Source organism: Balaenoptera musculus, chromosome 3, assembly GCF_009873245.2.
Source record: "Balaenoptera musculus isolate JJ_BM4_2016_0621 chromosome 3, mBalMus1.pri.v3, whole genome shotgun sequence".
In the NCBI taxonomy this organism is placed as follows: Eukaryota; Metazoa; Chordata; class Mammalia; order Artiodactyla; family Balaenopteridae; genus Balaenoptera; species Balaenoptera musculus.
In genome coordinates, this window is record NC_045787.1 from 12,109,060 (window position 1) to 12,129,419 (window position 20,360).

The 20,360-nt window shown below is 45.5% G+C and overlaps 1 protein-coding gene across 5 annotated transcripts in view; it reads left to right on the forward strand.

The window, feature by feature from the left end:
• The window catches only part of TRIO (trio Rho guanine nucleotide exchange factor), a 380,384-nt gene that overhangs the window by 238,083 nt on the left and 121,941 nt on the right, over positions 1-20,360 (forward strand). For all 5 annotated transcript variants that reach the window (XM_036848900.1, XM_036848904.1, XM_036848901.1 and 2 more), the window contains exons 14-21: positions 2,966-3,161; positions 4,931-5,097; positions 6,622-6,741; positions 8,427-8,618; positions 8,948-9,097; positions 12,949-13,063; positions 15,594-15,709; positions 19,000-19,122. In XM_036848900.1, the coding sequence (XP_036704795.1) occupies positions 2,966-3,161; positions 4,931-5,097; positions 6,622-6,741; positions 8,427-8,618; positions 8,948-9,097; positions 12,949-13,063; positions 15,594-15,709; positions 19,000-19,122 (1,179 nt within the window). The remainder of the gene's footprint in view (positions 1-2,965; positions 3,162-4,930; positions 5,098-6,621; positions 6,742-8,426; positions 8,619-8,947; positions 9,098-12,948; positions 13,064-15,593; positions 15,710-18,999; positions 19,123-20,360) is intronic.

Consider the following 20,360-nt stretch of genomic DNA (forward strand, 5'->3'; position numbering starts at 1 on the left):
GTTGTATTTCTACTTTCATAAAACTACTGTTTTAAAACGTAGATCAGGAACCAAAAACATACATTTTCCCCACATGATAGCCGCAGAGTTCCACATGGCCTCAGCAAAGCCCCCGCCCTTGGCCAGGGAGAAGCGCTTTCCCAAGCTGGGAACGTAACCCTGCAGTTCGGTCACAGACCAGCTAAAATACAGTTTAAAAGCTTTTAAATGTCACAGCCTGAGAGCCTCTGTTCTCTGGAGTAATCCTGAAAATGTGAAAAACCTGAGCAGTTTAGGCTTTGCAGGGATTCCCTCTCCTGTCTGGGAAGATGCCCCCTCTGACTGCCCATAGGAGGCATGGAGTTATCTTTGTGGTAGAAATTCATCTGTTACCTGGTCAGTTAGAAAAATCCCCTGTATCACTTGTATTTCAATTGAAATAGCACTTCCATCTCTCAGAAGTGGAGCAGGGTTTCCTATGGCTTAGAATATTGCTATTTCAGTCTCCAAATATTCCATATAAAATCTGCTCTGTTGGTCTAAAAAGAACAACAAAAGCCTTACACTAGCATCTTGTGACAGTTTAGTTATGGAGAACAGTCATAACTATCTGTGCATTTAGAAAGAAAAACAGACTTTCTAAAAATTCGGGGCTACATTTAAAAAAATTGTGTCAAAGTTATTTCTTTAAAGAATCCCTGTTCAAAAAAACCTTCCACTTTCTGGAGCTTTGTTTGTGCCACAGATTTCTTTTCTTGGCTTGTGTGGTTATTAGCAATGCTGAACGCAGAGGGCAGGATTTTTCCTGATGATCCTGGATCCTGACCATTGCCTGCGTTTCTTTGTGCTCAGTGAGTGTTTTTGAATCCTGCTGCTTTTAGCACATTGACCTTTGTTTATTGTCCATTTCTTGAGTGTTTTTTGAGCCTAATGTTGTCTCCATGAGGCACTGTCGCTGAGTCTGTAACTCACCACCACACCTCTCTTCTCCCTCAGTGTCAGAAAACAAACAAACATTAAGAAAGAAAATTCCCGCACTTCCCTGGTGGCGCAGTGGTTAAGAATCCGCCTGCCAATGCAGGGGACACGGGTTCGAGCCCTGGACCGGGAAGATCCCACATGCCGCGGAGCAACTAAGCCCGTGCGCCACAACTACTGAGCCTGCACTCTAGAGCCCGCGAGCCACAACTACTGAGCCTGCGTGCCACAACTACTGAAGCCTGTGAGCCTAGAGCCCATGCTCTGCAACAAGAGAAGCCCGCGCACCGCAACGAAAAGTAGCCCCCGCTCACCACAACTAGAGAAAGCCCATGCACAGCAACAGAAGACCCAACGCAGCCAAAAATAAATAAATAAAATTAATTAACTAATTTTAAAAAATTCCCCTTAGAATAGAAATAAAGATTAAAGTTATGGTAGTTTTCTTCCTTTTAAAAAATATTTTTCTCGTAGCCTCTTGGTTTGTGTCTAATTTGGTGTTGTTTAAAATGATCACTTTATAAATTGATATAATTTAATATAATGTGCACATATATTATGGAGACCAAGTAATAAAAGGAAGAAATCAGGAAGATTTGGGCAATAGGAATTTAGAGAAGCCTTAAGATGTTTATTACTTCCCATCTCCCAGCTGGATTCTGTGTAAACTCTCTCACATTCTCAAATTGTCAAACTAATTTCCTTACAGCTCCTGTGGACAAAGTAAATGAGGGTCCATGGGAAATGCTATTTCATTGAAGTGTAGAGTATAATATTCTTTCACAAGAAGTTTTTCTCCTCCTTTCTGGATTTCATAATTTTTGGTCTTAATTTTTAAAAAGTATACCGTGAAAGTTTTCAGACTACACAGAAGTAGCGAGAACAGTACAACGACCTTCCAGATGCCTGTCCTGTAAATTCAACATGAGTTTCCCCCTCTTACGTCAAGTATCCTCTTGCTATTGCTGTGATGTAGTATTTCAGAGGAAAACTTTGCCAGCTGATCATGTTTCAGTCCTAAAGGCTTTGTAAATATCTCTAAAACATAGGCCATTTTCTTGCATAACCACATCCTAAGCACCTCGCCGTTAAGAGTGATGCTTTGTTGTCTGCTAATACCCAGCCTCTGTTCAGATTTCTGCAAGTGCTGCAGAGAAGAGGCACGTGGGGTCTGCTCCTGCATTTGGTGGTTAGTCTTTTCATCTAGAATCCTCCCCCCATCCACCCTTCTCTTTTTCCCGTGTTGTGACTTGTTGAAATAATGTTCAGTTGTCAAAGGAACCAGGTCCCACATTTTGCATTTTCTCGCTTGATCTCTGGTAGGCTGTTTAACTGCTTTTCTTTCCTCGGCATTTCCTGTAACCTTAGAAGGCAGATGGGAAGACCCAGTTAGGTTCAGGTTCATTTTGGGACCAGAAGCTGCGCAGGTGGCTCAGTGTGGTTCCTCCTGTCAGGAGGCGTGTGCTGTCTCGTCCCGCATCTTCGGGGATTCTGCGGGCGGCCTTCGGGGCAGGAGGTACAGCCTGGGCCCCGTCAGCCTCTCCCGTGATAGTTCACTGGGCGCTGATGACCTTTACCTGAACAGGTGGTGTACTAGGATTTTCTTTTTGGTTACAAAGAAGTTTTCTAATTTTATTATTTCTACATTTAATAGCTAGATTTAACCGTAAAGAGGAACTTTCCTTCATCGCTGTGTGCTTAAATAATTAACTTTCTCCTTTAAGAACCAATTTTGAGGATAAAGGTTGGTTCCCTTTAATCAAAACCGAAGAGCTTTTCATTGAATTTTTGGCTTTTTAGCTCTTCTTTTTTTAACATCATTAGGAATTAATGGACTTTTGTATATTCAGTGTATCTTATTCAAGGTCTCATGGTCCCAGTCACCTGGCTCCCGTGTCCTTTTGACACAGTCGCCTTAACTCTTCCTTCCCTACCTGGCACAGTGAGATGTCACAGCAGATATTTATTTTTTAAGCCTTGGTCCTAAGCAGATGCTCTCCTCTGTCAGATCATCTCAGACCTTGAGTCCTGGAACGACGAGCTTTCTCAGCAAATGAATGACTTTGACACGGAGGACCTCACAATAGCAGAGCAGCGCCTGCAGCACCACGCGGACAAGGCTCTGACCATGAATAACCTGACCTTTGACGTCATCCACCAGGGGCAGGACCTCCTGCAGTATGTCAACGAAGTGCAGGCCTCCGGTGAGCAGCGCGTCCCGCCCTGGGGCGGGTTTCTTGTCCCCGCAGGAACGCGTCCGGTTCCTTTCAGGGTGACGGCTGCACAGGTCACTTACCCCTGTGATTGAGGTGTTATAAATACCTGCTCTCTGAAAGGAAACGTTTTGCTTTCTTTCACCCACATAATATGATCACGTTTAACATTGGATAGTGTACCCTTCATATTCCTGCATGTTATTTCAAGTGGCACGAACTTTAGTTTTACAAATTATATATTGTTGGATCTCCATGAATGAAATGTAAACCCCAAGAAAATATTTTCATGTCCTTTATTTTTTTCTTAGTTTATATTTTACCAGCAGATGTCACTCTAGGCTCAAAAACATAGAGGGAACTGTAGTGTTAGAAACTTAGCAACAACCTGTGTCCTACGTTACTCATTTTACACAAGTCAAATTAAATGCTTCCTCAAGAGTGAACGGGTATACAGTGGATAACAACGGAAACAAACCGAAGTTTGTGCATTTAAAAAGGACTCACTTTCACCAGATATCAGTGTAGGAGCAGAAGTAGATTGATAGGAAATGGGTTTGCTTTGATTAGCTGTACGTTACATTTGGCTTTGGACCACATCGAATTTATCCTCTGAGACATGCTCGGAAGCAGGCATAAACCTCCTCTGCTGCCTCTGCCCTGCTCAGACTTGGCCTTCACGGTAATGGCTTGGCCCGGCGCCAGGCAGGTAGTTCACAAATGCAGCATGTACGTCATGGTCCCTTAAGAACAGGTTGAGTTATGGTTTTCTCAGGGTATATGCCCAGTAGTGGGATTGCTGGGTCGTATGGTAATTCTGTTTTTAGTTTTTTAAGGAAGCTCCATAGTGTTCTCCATAGTGGCTGTATCAGTTTACATTCCCACCAGCAGTGCAAGAGGGTTCCCTTTTCTCCACACCTTCTCCAGCATTTATTGTTTGTAGATGTTTTGATGATGGCCATTCTGACCTGTGCGAGTTGACACCTCATTGTAGTTTTGATTTGCATTTCTCTAATGATTAGTGATGTTGAGCATCTTTCCATGTGTTTGTTGGCAATCTGTATATCTTCTTTGGAGAAAACCATAATTCAAAAAGAGACATGTACCACAGTGTTCATTGCAGCACTATTTACAATAGCCAAGACATGGAAGCAACCTAAGTGTCCATGAATGGATAAAGAAGATGTGGCACATATATACAATGGAATATTACTCAGCCATAAAAAGAAATGAAACTGAGTTATTTGTAGTGAGGTGGATGGACCTAGAGTCTGTCATACAGAGTGAAGTAAGTCAGAAAGAGAAAAACAAATACCGTGTGCTAACACATGTATGTGGAATCTTAAAAAGAAAAATGGTTCTGTTGAACCTAGGGGCAGGACAGGAATAAAGATGCAGATGTAGAGAATGGACTTGACACAGATGGTGGGACGAAGCTGGGATGAAGTGAGAGGGTAGCATGGACATATACATACTACCAAATGTAAAATAGGTAGCTAGTGGGAAGCAGCTACATAGCACAGGGAGATCAGCTCAGTGCTTTGTGACCACCTAGAGGGGTGGGATAGGGAGGGTGGGAGGGAGGCTCAAGAGGGAGGGGATATGGGGATATATGTATACATATGGCTGATTCACGTTGTTATACAGCAGAAACTAACAAACCATCGTAAAGCAATTATACTCCAATAAAGATATAAAAAAAAAAAAAAGATCAGGTTGAAGTGCTATTTGAATTCCAGGCCTCCCTCCAATGTCCACAGGCGTGGAGCTGCTTTGCGACAGAGATGTAGACATGGCCACCCGGGTCCAGGACTTGCTGGAGTTTCTCCACGAGAAGCAGCAGGAGCTGGATTTAGCAGCCGAGCAGCATCGGAAGCACCTGGAGCAGTGTGTGCAGCTCCGCCACCTGCAGGCCGAAGTGAAGCAGGTAAACAGAGGGCCGGAGAGAAGGGGGCCCAGCCGACAAGCAAGCGCTCGATGAGTGCTCTCCCGGTAACTCGCACGTGTGAGCCTTGGGGCAGATTGTCCCTGATCAGAACACAGCTGTCCTGGTGTAGAATACAACACACCCCCTGACACACCACACCTAGTGTGTAAAATTGAGCCAGTGCCTGGGCGGCTCTGTGTTTACTCTGTAGTGGAAAAGCCTTCGTCACCCAGCAGCTGGTCACTTGAGAGTCACCTCCACTTAGATTGTTTTGTTATTGGTCGTCTCTTGCCTGAAACCCTGAGCACATTCCTTCCCGGGCTGAATAACTATATGATTTATTTATTTTTCCCAAATAGACTGTTATCAGTCTGGTCGGGATCACAGGCTGTGTATGGCTGGGGTCTTCTTGTGTTATCAGGATACGATACTGCCATCTCCCAGATAGCATGGCAAAATAAAAATGGGACATTTGGAAGAGATTGCTTTTGGTTCGGTGCCAGTGGGATTCCATGCATATGTATATTTAGCATGTCTGTGACATTTTATCACGTGAGCAGGGAAACCATGGAAGTATGGCTTTCTGGGATTCTTGTAGATGTGTAGAAAAGCATCTGTTTGATTGGAGGGGACTTAATGGTTGCCAAATGGCTGTTGTAGCCCCAGCTATCACCTCCACATTCCAGGTATCAGGAAGGGGAAAGCATATCAAGAAAGAGGCAGCACCTGGATCAAAAAAGAAATGTGTTCCCCAAATGGCCCAGAAGCCCCTGCTTTGATCTCAGTGGCTAGAATTGTGTCACATCTGCAACCAAGCTGTCATAGGAGCTGAGAACTGGCTTTATTTTAAGCTCTTTCCCAAGTTGGGATTTTCTGAGTAAAGGACATGAGGAAAATAGGTACCGGTTAGGTAACCAGCAGTTTCTGCCACACATGATTACCCAGAATGACCTTCCACATCCCTGTGGCTTCCATGGTCAGAACTGACTTCTCATTCTGTGATGCTGAGAATCTGGTGCTGTGGCCCTGAGCGTTAGCGGACAGCTAAGTTCACCCTTGGGTTAGTGTGCTGTCTTAACACTGACTCTAAAGTGGAAAATACGTTAGCGAAATAAAACAGTTCCCTTATCAAGCAGTTTGCTAATTCTGCATGTTCACGAGGCCTAAAAGGAGTGAGAGATACATATTTTTGAGTATCAGGGAATTCTTTGCAATTGTAGGTTTTCTAGTGTGTGAGCCTCAGTCTGCTTTGACCTGTGGACTCACGATCAATCCTCCAGACCCTCCACCTTTTCCAGCTCCCACTTGAAACTAAACATGACAGAATTAATTTTAAAATGCAGCACTTAGGATCAGGCAGCATGGAAGGGCAGCAGGCTGTCGCCCGTAGGATCACGAGGAAATCACTGCTTCGTAGCTAAGTGAGCAGCTCGACCGCTGCGCACGCGGCCTGCGTCACTGCTGGCCCGCGGCCTGGGTGCCCCGGAGGGGCTGCTGCATGGAGTTCCCTGTGTCGCGTTTCAGGTGCTGGGCTGGATCCGCAACGGAGAGTCAATGCTGAACGCCGGCCTCATCACGGCCAGCTCGCTGCAGGAGGCGGAGCAGCTGCAGAGAGAGCACGAGCAGTTCCAGCACGCCATCGAGGTGGGGACGCCCGGCCGCCCGTTCAGTCCCCTCACGCGGCACTGACCCTGGGAGCCCAAGGGGGTTCGGTGGAGCCCAAAACGGCTGCGCTTACGAACCTGCAGTTCGTTACGAGACGGGGAAGCAGTCTGGCAACTGCAGTGATGTGAGGCTGTCCACGCCCACCAGGGCGACCTCACCGCAAGGGTCCCAGAGGCCGGGGGTGGCTCTTGCTGTCCCCTTGCTGTGAGGGCCCTGGCAGGATGCACCTCACCTGTCGGGAACATCTCGGCACCAGGGAGCCCGAGCTGGGGTCTCGGCTGAGGTTTTTCACATTTTGCTGATCTTATAGGCACAGTTGCTGCTGTGTAACCGGTCTTGAAAAATCAGGGCATTCGGGGTGGCTCTTCAGGACCGGGTGCCAATCGCCAGTTCCCTGTTCCCCATAAACAGTGCTGTGCACAGAGCTCCTGTGACCCTGGGGAAAAGCAGCGTCCCACACCAGAGGGTTGTGTGCCTTGGCGGGGTCAGTGCTGTGCCGGGACTTGAGCAAAATGGCTCGGCCAGTCACTCTCACAGCATATGGATTAATTCATTTTAGAGTATTTTTGGAGGGTGGGGGAGTTAATGATTGTGATGGGTGGTCTCAAGGCACAGTCAAGGGAAAAAGAGCATTTGATTATGGAAAACTTGTTTCCTGCTCTAGTTATATACATATTCTCAGCCAGAGATGAAAACCAAAGAAATTACCATTAATTTCTTCCCTAGATTAATTTACTCTCAACTGTTCAGCGCCAGTGGACAGACACACTTCTCCCTGAAGCCCAAACTCTGGGTGAATCTTGTGAAAATCGTACCCTGTGCCCAGTACCTTCTAGTAATTAAACCACTGATGCGCCCCACCGTCTGGGTAACGGACAGGAATAAGCTGGGTACAGTATTTTATGGGGCCATTAGTACCACTTCAGGTGGAACGCAAAATTTTGCCATCGTTTAAAAAAAAGAGAAAACTCTGTGTCCACAGAGACCCATGTGCTTCCCCCTGACGGCTGCCCTGCCGGGCCCTCTGGTTTCCCCGAGAAGCCTGACCCCAGCCCCTCACAGAAGCTTCTAGTGAGGATACGAGAGCAGGGGTTGTTACCAGATTTGCCAGTTTGTTTTCATAGGTTCGTTGTCTGGCATGGACCTCCAGAGAACACAGTTGGTTCATTTTTAGCTTTTAACTGTGTTTCTCTCTTTCTCTTTTTTTAAATCAGTAGCTTTTGAAAACCTTTTACTCGAGTCCAGAGTTTAAGGTAGAAGTGACGTAAAGAGCATTCGCTTAGGCCGCCTTTTTCTCCACTTGTTCATTCGCCCCTGGCTGCTAGTGTAAGGAGAATCAATAGGAGCATATTGTTTTTAGCATATTGGCTGCTAAGGGTTTTTCCTGCTATTTCTCAAAAGCTGGAAACTCCACAACCAAGACCCATTCTGCAAAGTCCTAAGGCATGTCATCCTTCCCTGGGTAAATATAAATAGTTGTTGGGAGGCATAAGAACTTTTTTTTTCTAACTAACCTGTCAGCTGTGTTTTTCGAAGCGTCCTGCTGCGTATTAAGTGAAGTCGTTTCCGTAAGAGCAAGCAGACAGGAGGGCTGCGGCCTTCCCGCTCCTTCCCGGCGGGTGCGCGGCAGCCCCGCTGAAGAGCTGCCCGCTCTCTCCCCCCAGAAGACCCACCAGAGCGCGCTGCAGGTGCAGCAGAAGGCGGAGGTCATGCTGCAGGCCAACCACTACGACGTGGACATGATCCGCGACTGCGCCGAGAAGGTGGCCTCGCACTGGCAGCAGCTGATGCTCAGGATGGAGGACCGGCTGAAGCTGGTGAACGCGTCCGTGGCCTTCTACAAGACCTCGGAGCAGGTGGGCCGCCGCCGGGGCCTGCGCGGTCGGTCCTGGGCCAGTCGAGCAGAGACGGGCGGCGTGATAGAATTAAGATGATTCCGGCTTCCCTGACGTATCAAAGCATGACAGGCTGGAAAGGATCCGAGGAGACGTCCCTTTCCCCCTCGTTTAAATGCACGTCCTGACACAGGGCAGAGAGAGACGGGAAATTGACCTTTCGTTTTGCCCTTGTTCCGAAAGGCCTGCGTGGCCGCGCGTCAGGGGACGGTCTCGGTCCTCGGGCCAGCACCTGTCGTGCCATCGGTGCCGAGCGGCCCCTCTGAGCCCGGGATTCTCTCCTGCCGCAGGTCTGCAGCGTCCTCGAGAGCCTGGAGCAGGAGTACAAGAGAGAAGAGGACTGGTGTGGAGGGGCCGACAAGCTGGGCCCCAATTCCGAGACGGACCACGTCACCCCAATGATCAGCAAGCACCTTGAACAGAAGGAAGCGTTCCTGAAGGTACGGAGCCGGCCTTCCGGTTCTGGTGCCTCAGTGGCGGGGTTCGCAGCCCGCCGAGGGTCCACCTGAGCCGGTGGGGCGTCCGGACCGTCAGTCCCACAGCTGCGGCCACTCCTCCGTCCCCGCCTGCCTCACAGCGCCCCTGCCCTGGAGAGAGATTGGGGTGACCCTGCCTCAGCCATAAGTCAGCTGATCGGAGAAGATCTTAAAATCTTTTTTCAGTTGTGATTTGTACTCTCCTTCTAGTTTTCACAGAGAAAGAGCTAGATAGAAACCTGTGTGCATAAAGAATGGGTAGAAGTCACAGTACCAAGTGATTCTGAACAGACACACGCAGAGAGATTGATTTGGGGGAACAAAAATGCCTAGAGCTTAAAATAATCTTCCTTTGGAAATTCAGCCTTTTTAGGAATAAAGACTGTCTCAGAACATGTGTGAGCCCAGTGTAGAGTGGACACAAAGCAGGAACACCCCTTGTGGTTCACAGGACCAGTTACTAATACTGTACTTATTCAGGAAATGTTTCCTGCAAGAGAAATTTAATCCCATTCAAGGCCTGGCTGGAAGTTTTAACTCTGAGAAGCTTTAAATGAGGCACTTATCAAGCCTGCTTTGTCATTTGTATATATAGTCATAGCTGAGTTACTGGTGTGCTTTGCAACAATTAAATTTTAAAAAGTGGTCAGAATGTTTAGATACATTGACTTCTTTGAATGTTTCCACGTTGCATTCTTTCACTTGTGAAAAAGATCTCAGGTTCTGCTGGTGGCCACTCACACCTATGAAAAATAGTTGTGGTGTTTACTTTCCATGTTGCTTGGTTTAGTTTTCCTCATCTCCAGCATCCTGACCTCTCTGACACCATTTCCTGTCACTTTTAATCATTTCTGTTTCTGTTTCATTTCTGAAGGTGATCCTCTGAGCTGACAGAGAGTTATTGTTTAGCCTGGGAGAACAAATTGTAACTGTTTGAAAATTCTTACCTGGTAACTTATTATGAGCTTCCACCACAGAGATTTTCTTTTTAAGCAAATCAAGGTGGGAAAACAGTTGGAGCTTCCCAGGGTCATTAGTTGTAACTATTCCAAACAGGACTTGAAAGCCCCACCCCTGCTTGTCGCTGCTGTTAAAGTTTATGAAAAGTCCACCACTATTGGGATGTTTTGAGGTGGAATCGTTACAATTGCCTCTCTTTCTCTGGAATCCATTTCGTATAAAACAAAATTACATACTACTTAGTTAATATAATTAAGAAAGATATTTAGGTAAAATTACAAAACAAAAATAATCACAGACCTGGTCAGATTCTTTCATTCAACTAGGATTATGTCTTTGGTGTGTTGGATATCTTTAAACTTCTTATCATGGAAGTTTAAAAATGCGTATGGAAATTAAGAGAATGGATAATGAACCCCCATGTACTTCTCACCCAGCTTCAATAATTACCAACATATGGGCATATGCCCACCTTTACTGGATTATTTTAAATTCTAGATATTACACCATTTTATTTATAAATACCTCTGTGTGTATCTAAGCATTAAATTCTACCTTTCTAAAACCATTCTACAACCACAATACCATTATTGGACCTGAAAAATTAACAGTAACTCTTACTTTATATAAAATCCAGTGGTGTTCACATTTCTCTGATTGTCCCATAAATGTGTTTTTATACGTGGTCTTAATCAAAATCCAAACAAGACCATGCATTGATTTGATTGGTATGTCTCTTAAGTCTCTTTTAGTCTAAATCCCACCCTCCCTTTTATTAGCATTTGTTAATTGAAGAAATAAGTTATTCATACTGTGGAATTTCCCTCATTCTGGATTTCGTAATTGCATCCCGTGGAGTCATTTAGCACCATCCCGGATTCTCTACATTTCTGTTAGTTGGGTTGAGGGCCTTGATCCGGTTCAGGTTTAAGTGAGTGTGTGGGGTACACTTAGGGTACCTGATGGGTGGTGTTGCGTACTTCCAACGGCATTGCTCCAGGACACACACAGGTCTGCTTCTCCTGCTGTCTCTGTGATATGAGGGCTTTTCAATGCTTCAGACGTCGTAAGTCCACGTCATCCATTGTGTACTTCCCCATCAGCCTTTCACCCACTGGGTTTAGTAGCCAGTGGTGATATTGTTTCATTAGGAGTTGCAAAATGGTGGTATTCTATCATTCTTTCTGCCTTGATTAGCTGCAGTTATTCCCTCCTCAGCTATTTGGTTATGCTAAAATAGAGTTTGTCCAAAAAAAGGGGGGGGAGGTAAATGCTTGATTCCTTCCCTTTGTTTATGATTTTCAGAATAATGATCTGTTGCCCTAGCAACCTCTGCATATGATTAATTTGTTCTTTTAGTATCATCATGGATTTTAACACTTGGTGTGTTTCAATCAGTTACAGTCATTTATCTTTTTTTTTTTTTTAATTTTATTTATTTATGGCTGTGTTGGGTCTTCGTTTCTGTGCAAGGGCTTCCTCTAGTTGCGGCAAGTGGGGGCCACTCTTCATCGCGATGCGCGGGCCTCTCACTGTCGCAGCCTCTCTTGTTGCAGAGCACAGGCTCCAGACGCGCAGGCTCAGCAATTGTGGCTCACGGGCCTAGTCGCTCCGCGGCATGTGGGATCTTCCCAGACCAGGGCTCGAACCCGTGTCCCCTGCATTGGCAGGCAGATTCTCAACCACTGCGCCACCAGGGAAGCCCCATTTATCTTTTTATATTCAACTTGTCCCACTAGTGGGAGCCCCTTCAAGTCAGGTTGGCTCAGATGTCCTTTTGACGTAACTCTAGCAATCTTTACGGCTTCCTTGCTGTTTGGTATGACAACTTATTTCAGTCTTATCAGTAGAGACTCATGATGTATTTTTCTCTCAATTTAAAAGAAAAAAAAAAAAAGGTATTGCAGCTCCAGCTACTGAAAAGGCCTAGGAACGATGACCAGCATCCCTGATATATGCTAGCAAGCATTCCTAGTGCCCACGTTGTGGGCTTTCAGTGCCATTTACCACAAGAAGGAGACGGAGCTCCTTGAAAAAAAGATTGATTCCAGATCTGGGCTAGGAAATGTGCAAGATATTTCCAGTTCTATTATAATTAAGGGATTTTTTTTCCCTGAACCATTTTGATTTTATATTTATATCTCTTTTCTCTTAAATAAAACTCTTTTTTAAATACGTCAATGAAGTTACTTACTTGGTTTACAAACGTGGAATTTCAGTTTTCTGTCACCACAATAACACCATATAACAAACCACCCCCCAATTCAGTGGCTTAAACCAAGGGTTAGCAAGCTAAGCCCGAGGGCTAAATCTGGCCATTCCCATTCACTTAAGTGTCTTTCCAGGCCGCTGTCATCTACAACGGGCAGGTTGAGTAGTTGCAGCAGAGAGATGGAGACCACATGACTCGGAGAGCTGAAAATATTTACTGTCTGCCCTTTATAGACATCCCGGTTCAGCGTAGCCGCCAGGTCCTCTGACTGAGGGTTTCTCCCAAGACTGTGATCAAGTTGTTGGTCAGGGATGTGGTCACCTCAAGGCTCGACTGGGGAAGGGCTTTACTTCTTCTCGGGCTGCAGGCCTTGGGTCACACCCTTAGTCCCTGCCCACCTGGACCTCACCATGGGGCAGCTCTCAACATAGCAGCTGGGTTCAGCAGAGCAAGGGCTCCAAGACAGAGATTTTTTTTTTTAAAGTTGAAATAGGATTTAGCCTATGTATTCTCCAGACACAGATTGGCCAGATGAACGCTTTAGATTAGGACCTATGTTAGAGCCACGTGACGTCATCCATATACACTGAAGATACATGTCTGTATGAGTCACATGAACCCGTTGCTCTGCATTATTTCTTAGGCTTGCACGCTTGCTAGGAGGAATGCAGATGTCTTCCTGAAATACCTGCACAGGAACAGCGTGAACATGCCTGGAATGGTGACACATATCAAAGCCCCTGAACAACAAGTGAAAAGTGAGTACACCTAGGAGTCAGCTGACTGATGAGCTTGACAAGACATGTTCTAAAATCTTGGTCCAGGGCTTCATTTTGAATGTCCTTTTCATATCATTAAAGTTCTCCCAACTTATCTTAATAATAAAATATTAAACAAATATATAGGTTGATAATTTATTGAATAAAGTTGAAGAATATAAACAGGGAGAAAATGCAGCATGTTCAGGATATTTATTGGCATCGACTGTTTTGTTAAAAGTAAGTGAAAATATAAATCGGGAAAAAAATGAAAGCCAGAATTATCTACAGGCAAAATACTTTTAAAAGTTTAAATCACAAAAATTATATACCCATTTCGTTGCTGTAATGTATCAGTTTTACATACTTAAAGCATTATTAATAAAAGCAAATTGCCAAAGAATGTTATATAGATAGATGGGTATCATTTGAGTTTAAAAATGTACAAAACCGTACACACACACACACACATATATATAAATGCATAGAAAAAGACCTGGGAACAATTATACTAAACTGTAAGTAGGGTTGTTATGGGTGGAAGTTAAGGGTACTGATGATTTTTATGCTGTAGAATTCTGATTGAATATTTTGCAGTAAAAATGCATCCAGGTGATACATCATTTTAAACTTAATCATAATTTTTTTTAAAAGTTTAATTGAAATGACATGGAAGTGGGTCCTCAGAAAATGATGGGAGTTGTTTAAAACAGTCTCAATATTCAGGCCCTATTCTATCAGCTTTAATCCTCACCTGAGCTTCAGTCCTGCCCCAGGCAGAGGCTACGGAAATAAGAGACTAGAGAAGACTTAACGCTCATTTTCATTTCATTTAAGTGGTAGCTTTTTTTTTGGCAGGCTTCAAATTTCAGTGCTAATTTGCTTCACTAAACTAGTTCACTTTTCAGGCGAGCAAAGATAATGTAACAGGACCAACCAGTGAACTGGCGGGTACATGCAGCTCGCAGGCTCCTGTTTCTCACGAAGTACTCAGCCTATGAGGAACTCGGTAGATATTTGTGGAGAGGTTATTATTTTTAAAGTTTTCCAATAAAGTTATATTCCAGGTACCACTTATTTGATTTGCAATTTCAGTCAGGGAATCTTTTTCTGAAGTTTTTTTTATCTGTTTACTTTGTAAACTTCTAGAGTAAGACAGACTCGCTGTAAAGAATGTTTAAAGTGTACAAATGTATATAAATTATCTAAATTCCTTTGCCAGTGGTAACCACTGTGAAGACCTTTTTGTGCATCCTTCTACGCACATAAATGGAAATATGCAGAGAGATACAAACATGTGTAGCTTCAACTCACCCATCTGGCTTTTTAATTTTTTTATTGAAGTGGGACTATATTCCCCTGCAATCTTCTTCTTACGCTTAGTAATAATCTTATTCTATATCAGAATTTGGAGATCTGCTCTGTTACTTTTAACGTCCAGTATGGTGACTTTGTAATTGATTTAATCTGACCCCTAATCGATGGGCTCATACGTTGTTGCCAGTTTTTCCAAACAGCACCTCAGCGTGCGTGCATCTGGGTACAAATTGTGTTGAGAGCTTGTGTCAGCACCGTATCTGAAAGACAAATTCCTGGTTCAAGGGTGCGCACCACTCAGTGTCATTACCTGTCACCAAATGACCTCTGCAGGGGTTGTGCTCCATTTTCCTCCCTCAGTAATACAGACACACAGGTTTCCTCTGTCCCTTCTAGCCCTGGGCAGCGCAGTCCTTGCCAGGAAATGGTGTAAACTGATCTCATTGTTTGAGTGAGACGAAACGTTTCTGTATTTTTAGTGGCCATATTTCATTTCATATAATCATGACCTCCACGTTTATATGCTTTGCTCACTTTGCTAACAGATTATTCATATTTTCCTGTTGACTATTAAGTAAGTTAGATCCATCTTCTATGTTCGCGGTAGTTTTTCCTAGCTTTTTATTTGTGTAATATTTTTATGGCGGTTATTATTTGGTTATGAGATTTTTAATTCTCGTGTAATCAGGTTGCTGTTTTAACTTTTCCTTTCTAGCTTCATGCTTCTCAACTTCATTTCCTTCCCTCTCCTAAGGGTTTATGTTTTTGGTTTTGTTTTTAAAGCCCGTCGTTTTCTTCTAGTACTCCACTGTTTCATCTGACATCTTTTGATGTATACTAAATTCCTTCCGCAGGAAAGTTCTCATGGTCTTGCACAAAACATCTAATACTGGTGTTTTTCCAGCCATTGTCAGATTGCCCCAGCAGGGGACTCAGTAGCTATCCCACCGACCCAGCCGACCTGAGGGATTAGAGGCCAGCTCGAGTGTCCAGTGATGTCAGTCCCAAGAGTAAACTGGAGTAAGAGAACAAGGAGAGGTCTGGACAGGCGTGTCAGGAAGGCCAGGCAGGCAGGCCGTGTGGCTCAGTGAATGATACTCTGGCTCACAATGGCATTTGCGTTAAAATGTCTTTAAATAAAAATGAACGGGATTTTGTGGGTGTTTAGCTCGACGGCGAGCACCAACGTGCGGCTTTCTCTCCATCCTCTCAGATATCTTGAATGAACTCTTCCAGCGGGAGAACAGGGTGTTGCATTACTGGACCATGAGGAAGCGGCGGCTGGACCAGTGCCAGCAGTACGTGGTCTTTGAGCGAAGCGCCAAGCAGGTCAGCCATCCCACGGGCCCCCTGGCGCCCTCCTCCCCACGCTCAGGCCTCCATCGTCAGACGGGCAGCTTCTGACATGGCAGCAGATGGGAAACCACTCCCTGATGATCAAAACAGCCGTGCCTTTTGCTTAACAGTTTGTTGCAAAAAAAAAAAACCCCCAGCCTCGTAGAAGTGTGTTACTCAGTGATTTTGGCCTCAACAGGTGTGCCATTCAGCTCTGCCCAGCTGCCGTCACCCCACAGTTAAGACAGCAAAGTACGAGCAGTCATGGTCATGATGAGTTAAGTCACTGTAAAATAATATGGTGGGCAGTTTTCCATGTTGGTGTACTTATATTTTCAAGACAAAATTTTGTTCTTCGGATAAAACTGAGCTAAAGTTAAGTAAGAAATGTGGCAGAATTTCTCAGAATTCAGTATACTCAAAAAAAAGGTCATGCATTTGGCTAAGGCAAGAGGGTACGTTTGCAGTGCCCCCCCCCCCCCTCGGAAGTCATTTTGGGATCCATGGCCAGTCATGGAGATCATTTTAGGGTAAAGTCTGTCCGACTGTAACTCAAACAGGAAGATGCCTGTCACTTCTCTCTGGCCTTAACAGTAGCATAAGAATCCGTGCCCATTAGTCCAGAATTCAGAGGGTCAGGAGGGAGTGGAAGGGAGAAGGCTTGTTCTCAGAATCCCCCGCGGGCACCTTACATCCTCCGCATCCCCAGGCCCTGCTCAGGGCTGTCGGTCCCTGGTGACCACGTGTGACCTGCTCTGTCTTCTGGATCCACCTGGAAACCTGACACGTGCCTGACGCAGCGTAGGCATTCAATAAAATCCTTTTAGCTCAAGAAAGATTACATTTTCCTCAGCACAGGTTTCTCACGTGGGGAACATATTTTGTTGAATTTGGTAAATGTCAGTCTCTCATTGGGCAACTTGCTGCCCAGAGCAGCTGGGTGTCCCAGGGCGTGAGCAGGAGTTCGTGGTCCCTGGACCTGGCGCCCCGACCCGGCCTCTCCCTTGTCTTGACTGACCTTCCCATATGCAGTTATCATATTCCCAGCAGGGGTGGCAAGCAGTAGTATTTTTTTAATGTTTAAATTCCATTTTCTTAACATTTTATTTAAGGATAATCTAACCATATTTCAGATTTATGGGGCCCTGATTTTATTTCTAATTAGAGATTATTTCATAATCTTTTCTCACATCTTTGTTTATCTCTCTGTTGAAAGACAAGGAGTCATTCAGCTACGGAGAACAAAATTGTAAATAATTCCCTTGACAGAGAGAAATAATGGAATATGCTGTTGCTTTTTCCTAAAGTCAGTTCACGTGCCAAAAATAAAATCATTCAGTTTCTGCCGTTACAGATGATGGCCCGTCAGCCCCGCAGCCCTGTAGGGTTGGCTTCTGTGCTGTACAATAGCAACAATCCCACAGTAAATACCGAGTTGCGGGTGGGGTGTGGCAGGTGACTTCCAGCCCCTGCTCTGCTCTGGGCGCCTCCTGCCTCTGGGCTCTTCCTCCCGGGCTGTCTGTGCCCCCCCTCCCTTATCTCTGCCTCCGAAAGTTGGCTTTCAGTTCAGGGCTTGTTCTTGTTTCTCTTTCCTCTCTCATTAGCTCTCACTGTTGGTGTCTCCCAGCCCTGACCTCCATTTCTGGTCTCCAGACGTAGAAACCCCAGCTCCCTCCTTGCGTCTCTCCACTTTGGCCTTAACCAAAGCAGAAGTGGACCCGGGACTCCCCGTCCGCCGTGTCCCCGCCCTCATCTTACCTGATTCCTGCCTTTTCCTCATCTTCCCAGCTTCACCCCTTCACCGGGGCCTGATGCAGCACATCTGCCCCCTCCTCCGCCCCTCAGAGCCATCACGGGTACCAGCCCAGCCGTGTCTCGTCTAAACCCCTGGACCGGTTTGCTAACCGGTGTTGCTTCTCTCGCTCACTCTCCACTCCAGTCCCTTTTCCATGTGTCAGCCCCATTCACTTCCAGACCAAAGTCCAAAGGCCTGTGGCCTCCGAGGGCCCCCTGTCGCCCTCCAGCCTCGCCTCCAGCCTCCCCCTGTGCAGGACCCCTTTCCTCCCGAGCCCATCCCTTCTCAGCCTGCGGGTCCCTCCTGGTCACAAGGGCAGGGCCCAAGCCTCTCCCACCCCAGCGCCCCCCTCAGCACCTGCCTGCGTAGAGGGCGCTTGGGCACGATTCGCTGTGTGAACGGAGGAAGTAGGGACCTTTGAATAAATTGACCAAAATGGCTTTCTGCCTCGGTGCACTGTCATTGTCAGCATTGTGTCAGAGATGGGATAGCCATGCTCGGGCAAAACGGAAGTAAATTCCCAGCCCGGAAGCTGCATGGTAAGTAATCTGGGTCGTGGCTTCCTTTTCATTTTTTTCTTCTAAAATGCCATAAATGCTGTGAAGTATCTAACAGAGACAGTGACGTTTCTGGTCCAAGAGCAGCAAATCATGGCAAATGACTCAGATACTGTGAAGGGCAGATATGAAAGCTTCCATGTTTTTATGTTTCTTTTCCATAGTGTTGCTTTTTCAGATGTGTATGTTTAAGTAAGATTTCACTTCAGATATTTGCACATAGAAGGAAAAAAATGGCTTCCATCTGAAAACATGAAAGAATAGGAGTCAGAATGTGTCCTTCTGTTGCCATCTGGACCTTGCCGGCCCCCTTCCTCCCAGGTGGGGTCATCTCTCTCCTACATCTGGGAGGTTAAGCCACTTCTGCTGGCATCTCCCCAGAGCATCTTTATGCATAATGGTGCTCTGTAGGAGCCCCCAGAAGGCAAGTGAAGTGGGTGCACACCTGAGTGCTCACTGAAGGCAGGAATAGGAAGAAATGGCTAACATTGTACATTTGAAAGCTGGGAATTTGCATCTGCTTTCTTTTCCTTTTTTAAGTTAGAACACCCCAGGAAGGCTGTCAAGTCCCTGTGACGTGAATGTCTCAGTATTCAGCAATACGAGGGTCTCAGACTTCCCCTTCCCCGCACTGTCTCAGTATTCTTGAGGGAGGCTATTCATTGGACTCTTATTGTCCTTTAGGTTCATGCTTATAAGAAACTCCTCAGCTTGTTATTGTTGATGCCTAAGTGACATGATTACAGTTTCCTAGAATGTCAACTTTTAATTTTGGAATTAAGATACATGTTTCAGAAGCTCATCTCCCTTTGAGGGAGTGTTTCTTGATGCGCCTGGGCTTGTGACTTTGCATTTAAATGAGATCCTGAGGTATTGGGACTTGCTTCACCGACGTTCAGCCGTGAACATGTTTCCATTCCTTCCGTCTCTAGGCTTTGGAGTGGATCCATGACAGCGGGGAGTTCTACCTTTCCACACACACCTCCACGGGTTCGAGTATCCAGCACACCCAGGAGCTGCTAAAGGAGCACGAGGAGTTCCAGATCACGGCAAAGGTGAGCTCGCATTGGGTCAGTGCCTGTGTGCCTGCCTGGGTGCTTCCGAGATAACCTCGAACAGGATGCTTTGTGTAGAAGAGGTCTTTCTTAAAAATATCACTGAAGAAATACCTTATGCAATTGGAGGAACGGGGTGAGCCAGATGGACGGTTAGACCCTAATTTAGTGGTAATTCTAAGGCCTTTCACACTGTCCTCACTTGTCCGTTCGTTTATCTGTTTCCTCTTGTTCCTCTGATTTCTGGAAACGCCTCCCACCTCCTTCCTTTATTTTTTCTTTCTGTGTCCTTTGCATTCTTCTCTTATTTTCGTTCTGTTCTATTTTCCACGTATTTCCTGAGTACTTGCTGTTTGTATGGAACACTGGCGTTCCCAGCCTGACTTAGATGGATCCTGTGCATGTTTCCTTTCCTCGTCTTGAACAGTGAAAACTGCTGCAGTAGCATCACGCCCAGTTGTCCAGTCACGAAGCTGTCTGGGTTTTATAGTTGGCAGACTTTATGTCAGTAGCTGTGCATAGGCTTATGAAACTGGAGGCATTTTCACTTTTCTGCTGAATTAAATACATCTTTATGGCATATGCAGTACATGTGACTGTGAATTTTTAAGCAGATAGGTAAGAATTCACACACAGACACGACTGTTTTCTCAATTAAAATATTTGCAGGGGCTAATTCCTTCTTTTACCTCAAAACAATTTTGAGGCTTCTAGGCTTCCCTTCTCGACCTGTGGTGTTTTTGTTTTTGTTTCTCAAAGTTTTGAATATACATTCTATGTACTGTTTTCAGGAGCACCTCTGTTTTTGATGATAGAGTTAAGGTTTTAGAAAAAATTAGAAATTAATTCACATTTAAAAGTAGAAAATAAATGATGAAGCTGCATAATAATTTTTGGGTAAAAAGAAGTGTTCCTGAGGAGACACCTTCAAGATAGTAGAGGAGTAAGACGTGGAGATCACCGTCCTCCCCACAGATACATCAAAAGTGCATCTACATATGGAAGAACTCCAACAGAACACCTATTGAACGCTGGCAGAAGACCTCAGACCTCCCAAAAAGCAAGAAACTCCCCACGTACCTGGCCGTGTGGCTGACAGGGTCTTGGTGCTCCGGCCAGGTGTCAGGCCTGAGCCTCTGAGGTGGGAGAGCCGAGTTCAGGACATTGGACCACCACAGACCTCCCGGCCCCACGTAACATCATTCGGCAAGAGCTCTCCCAGAGATCTCCATCTCAAC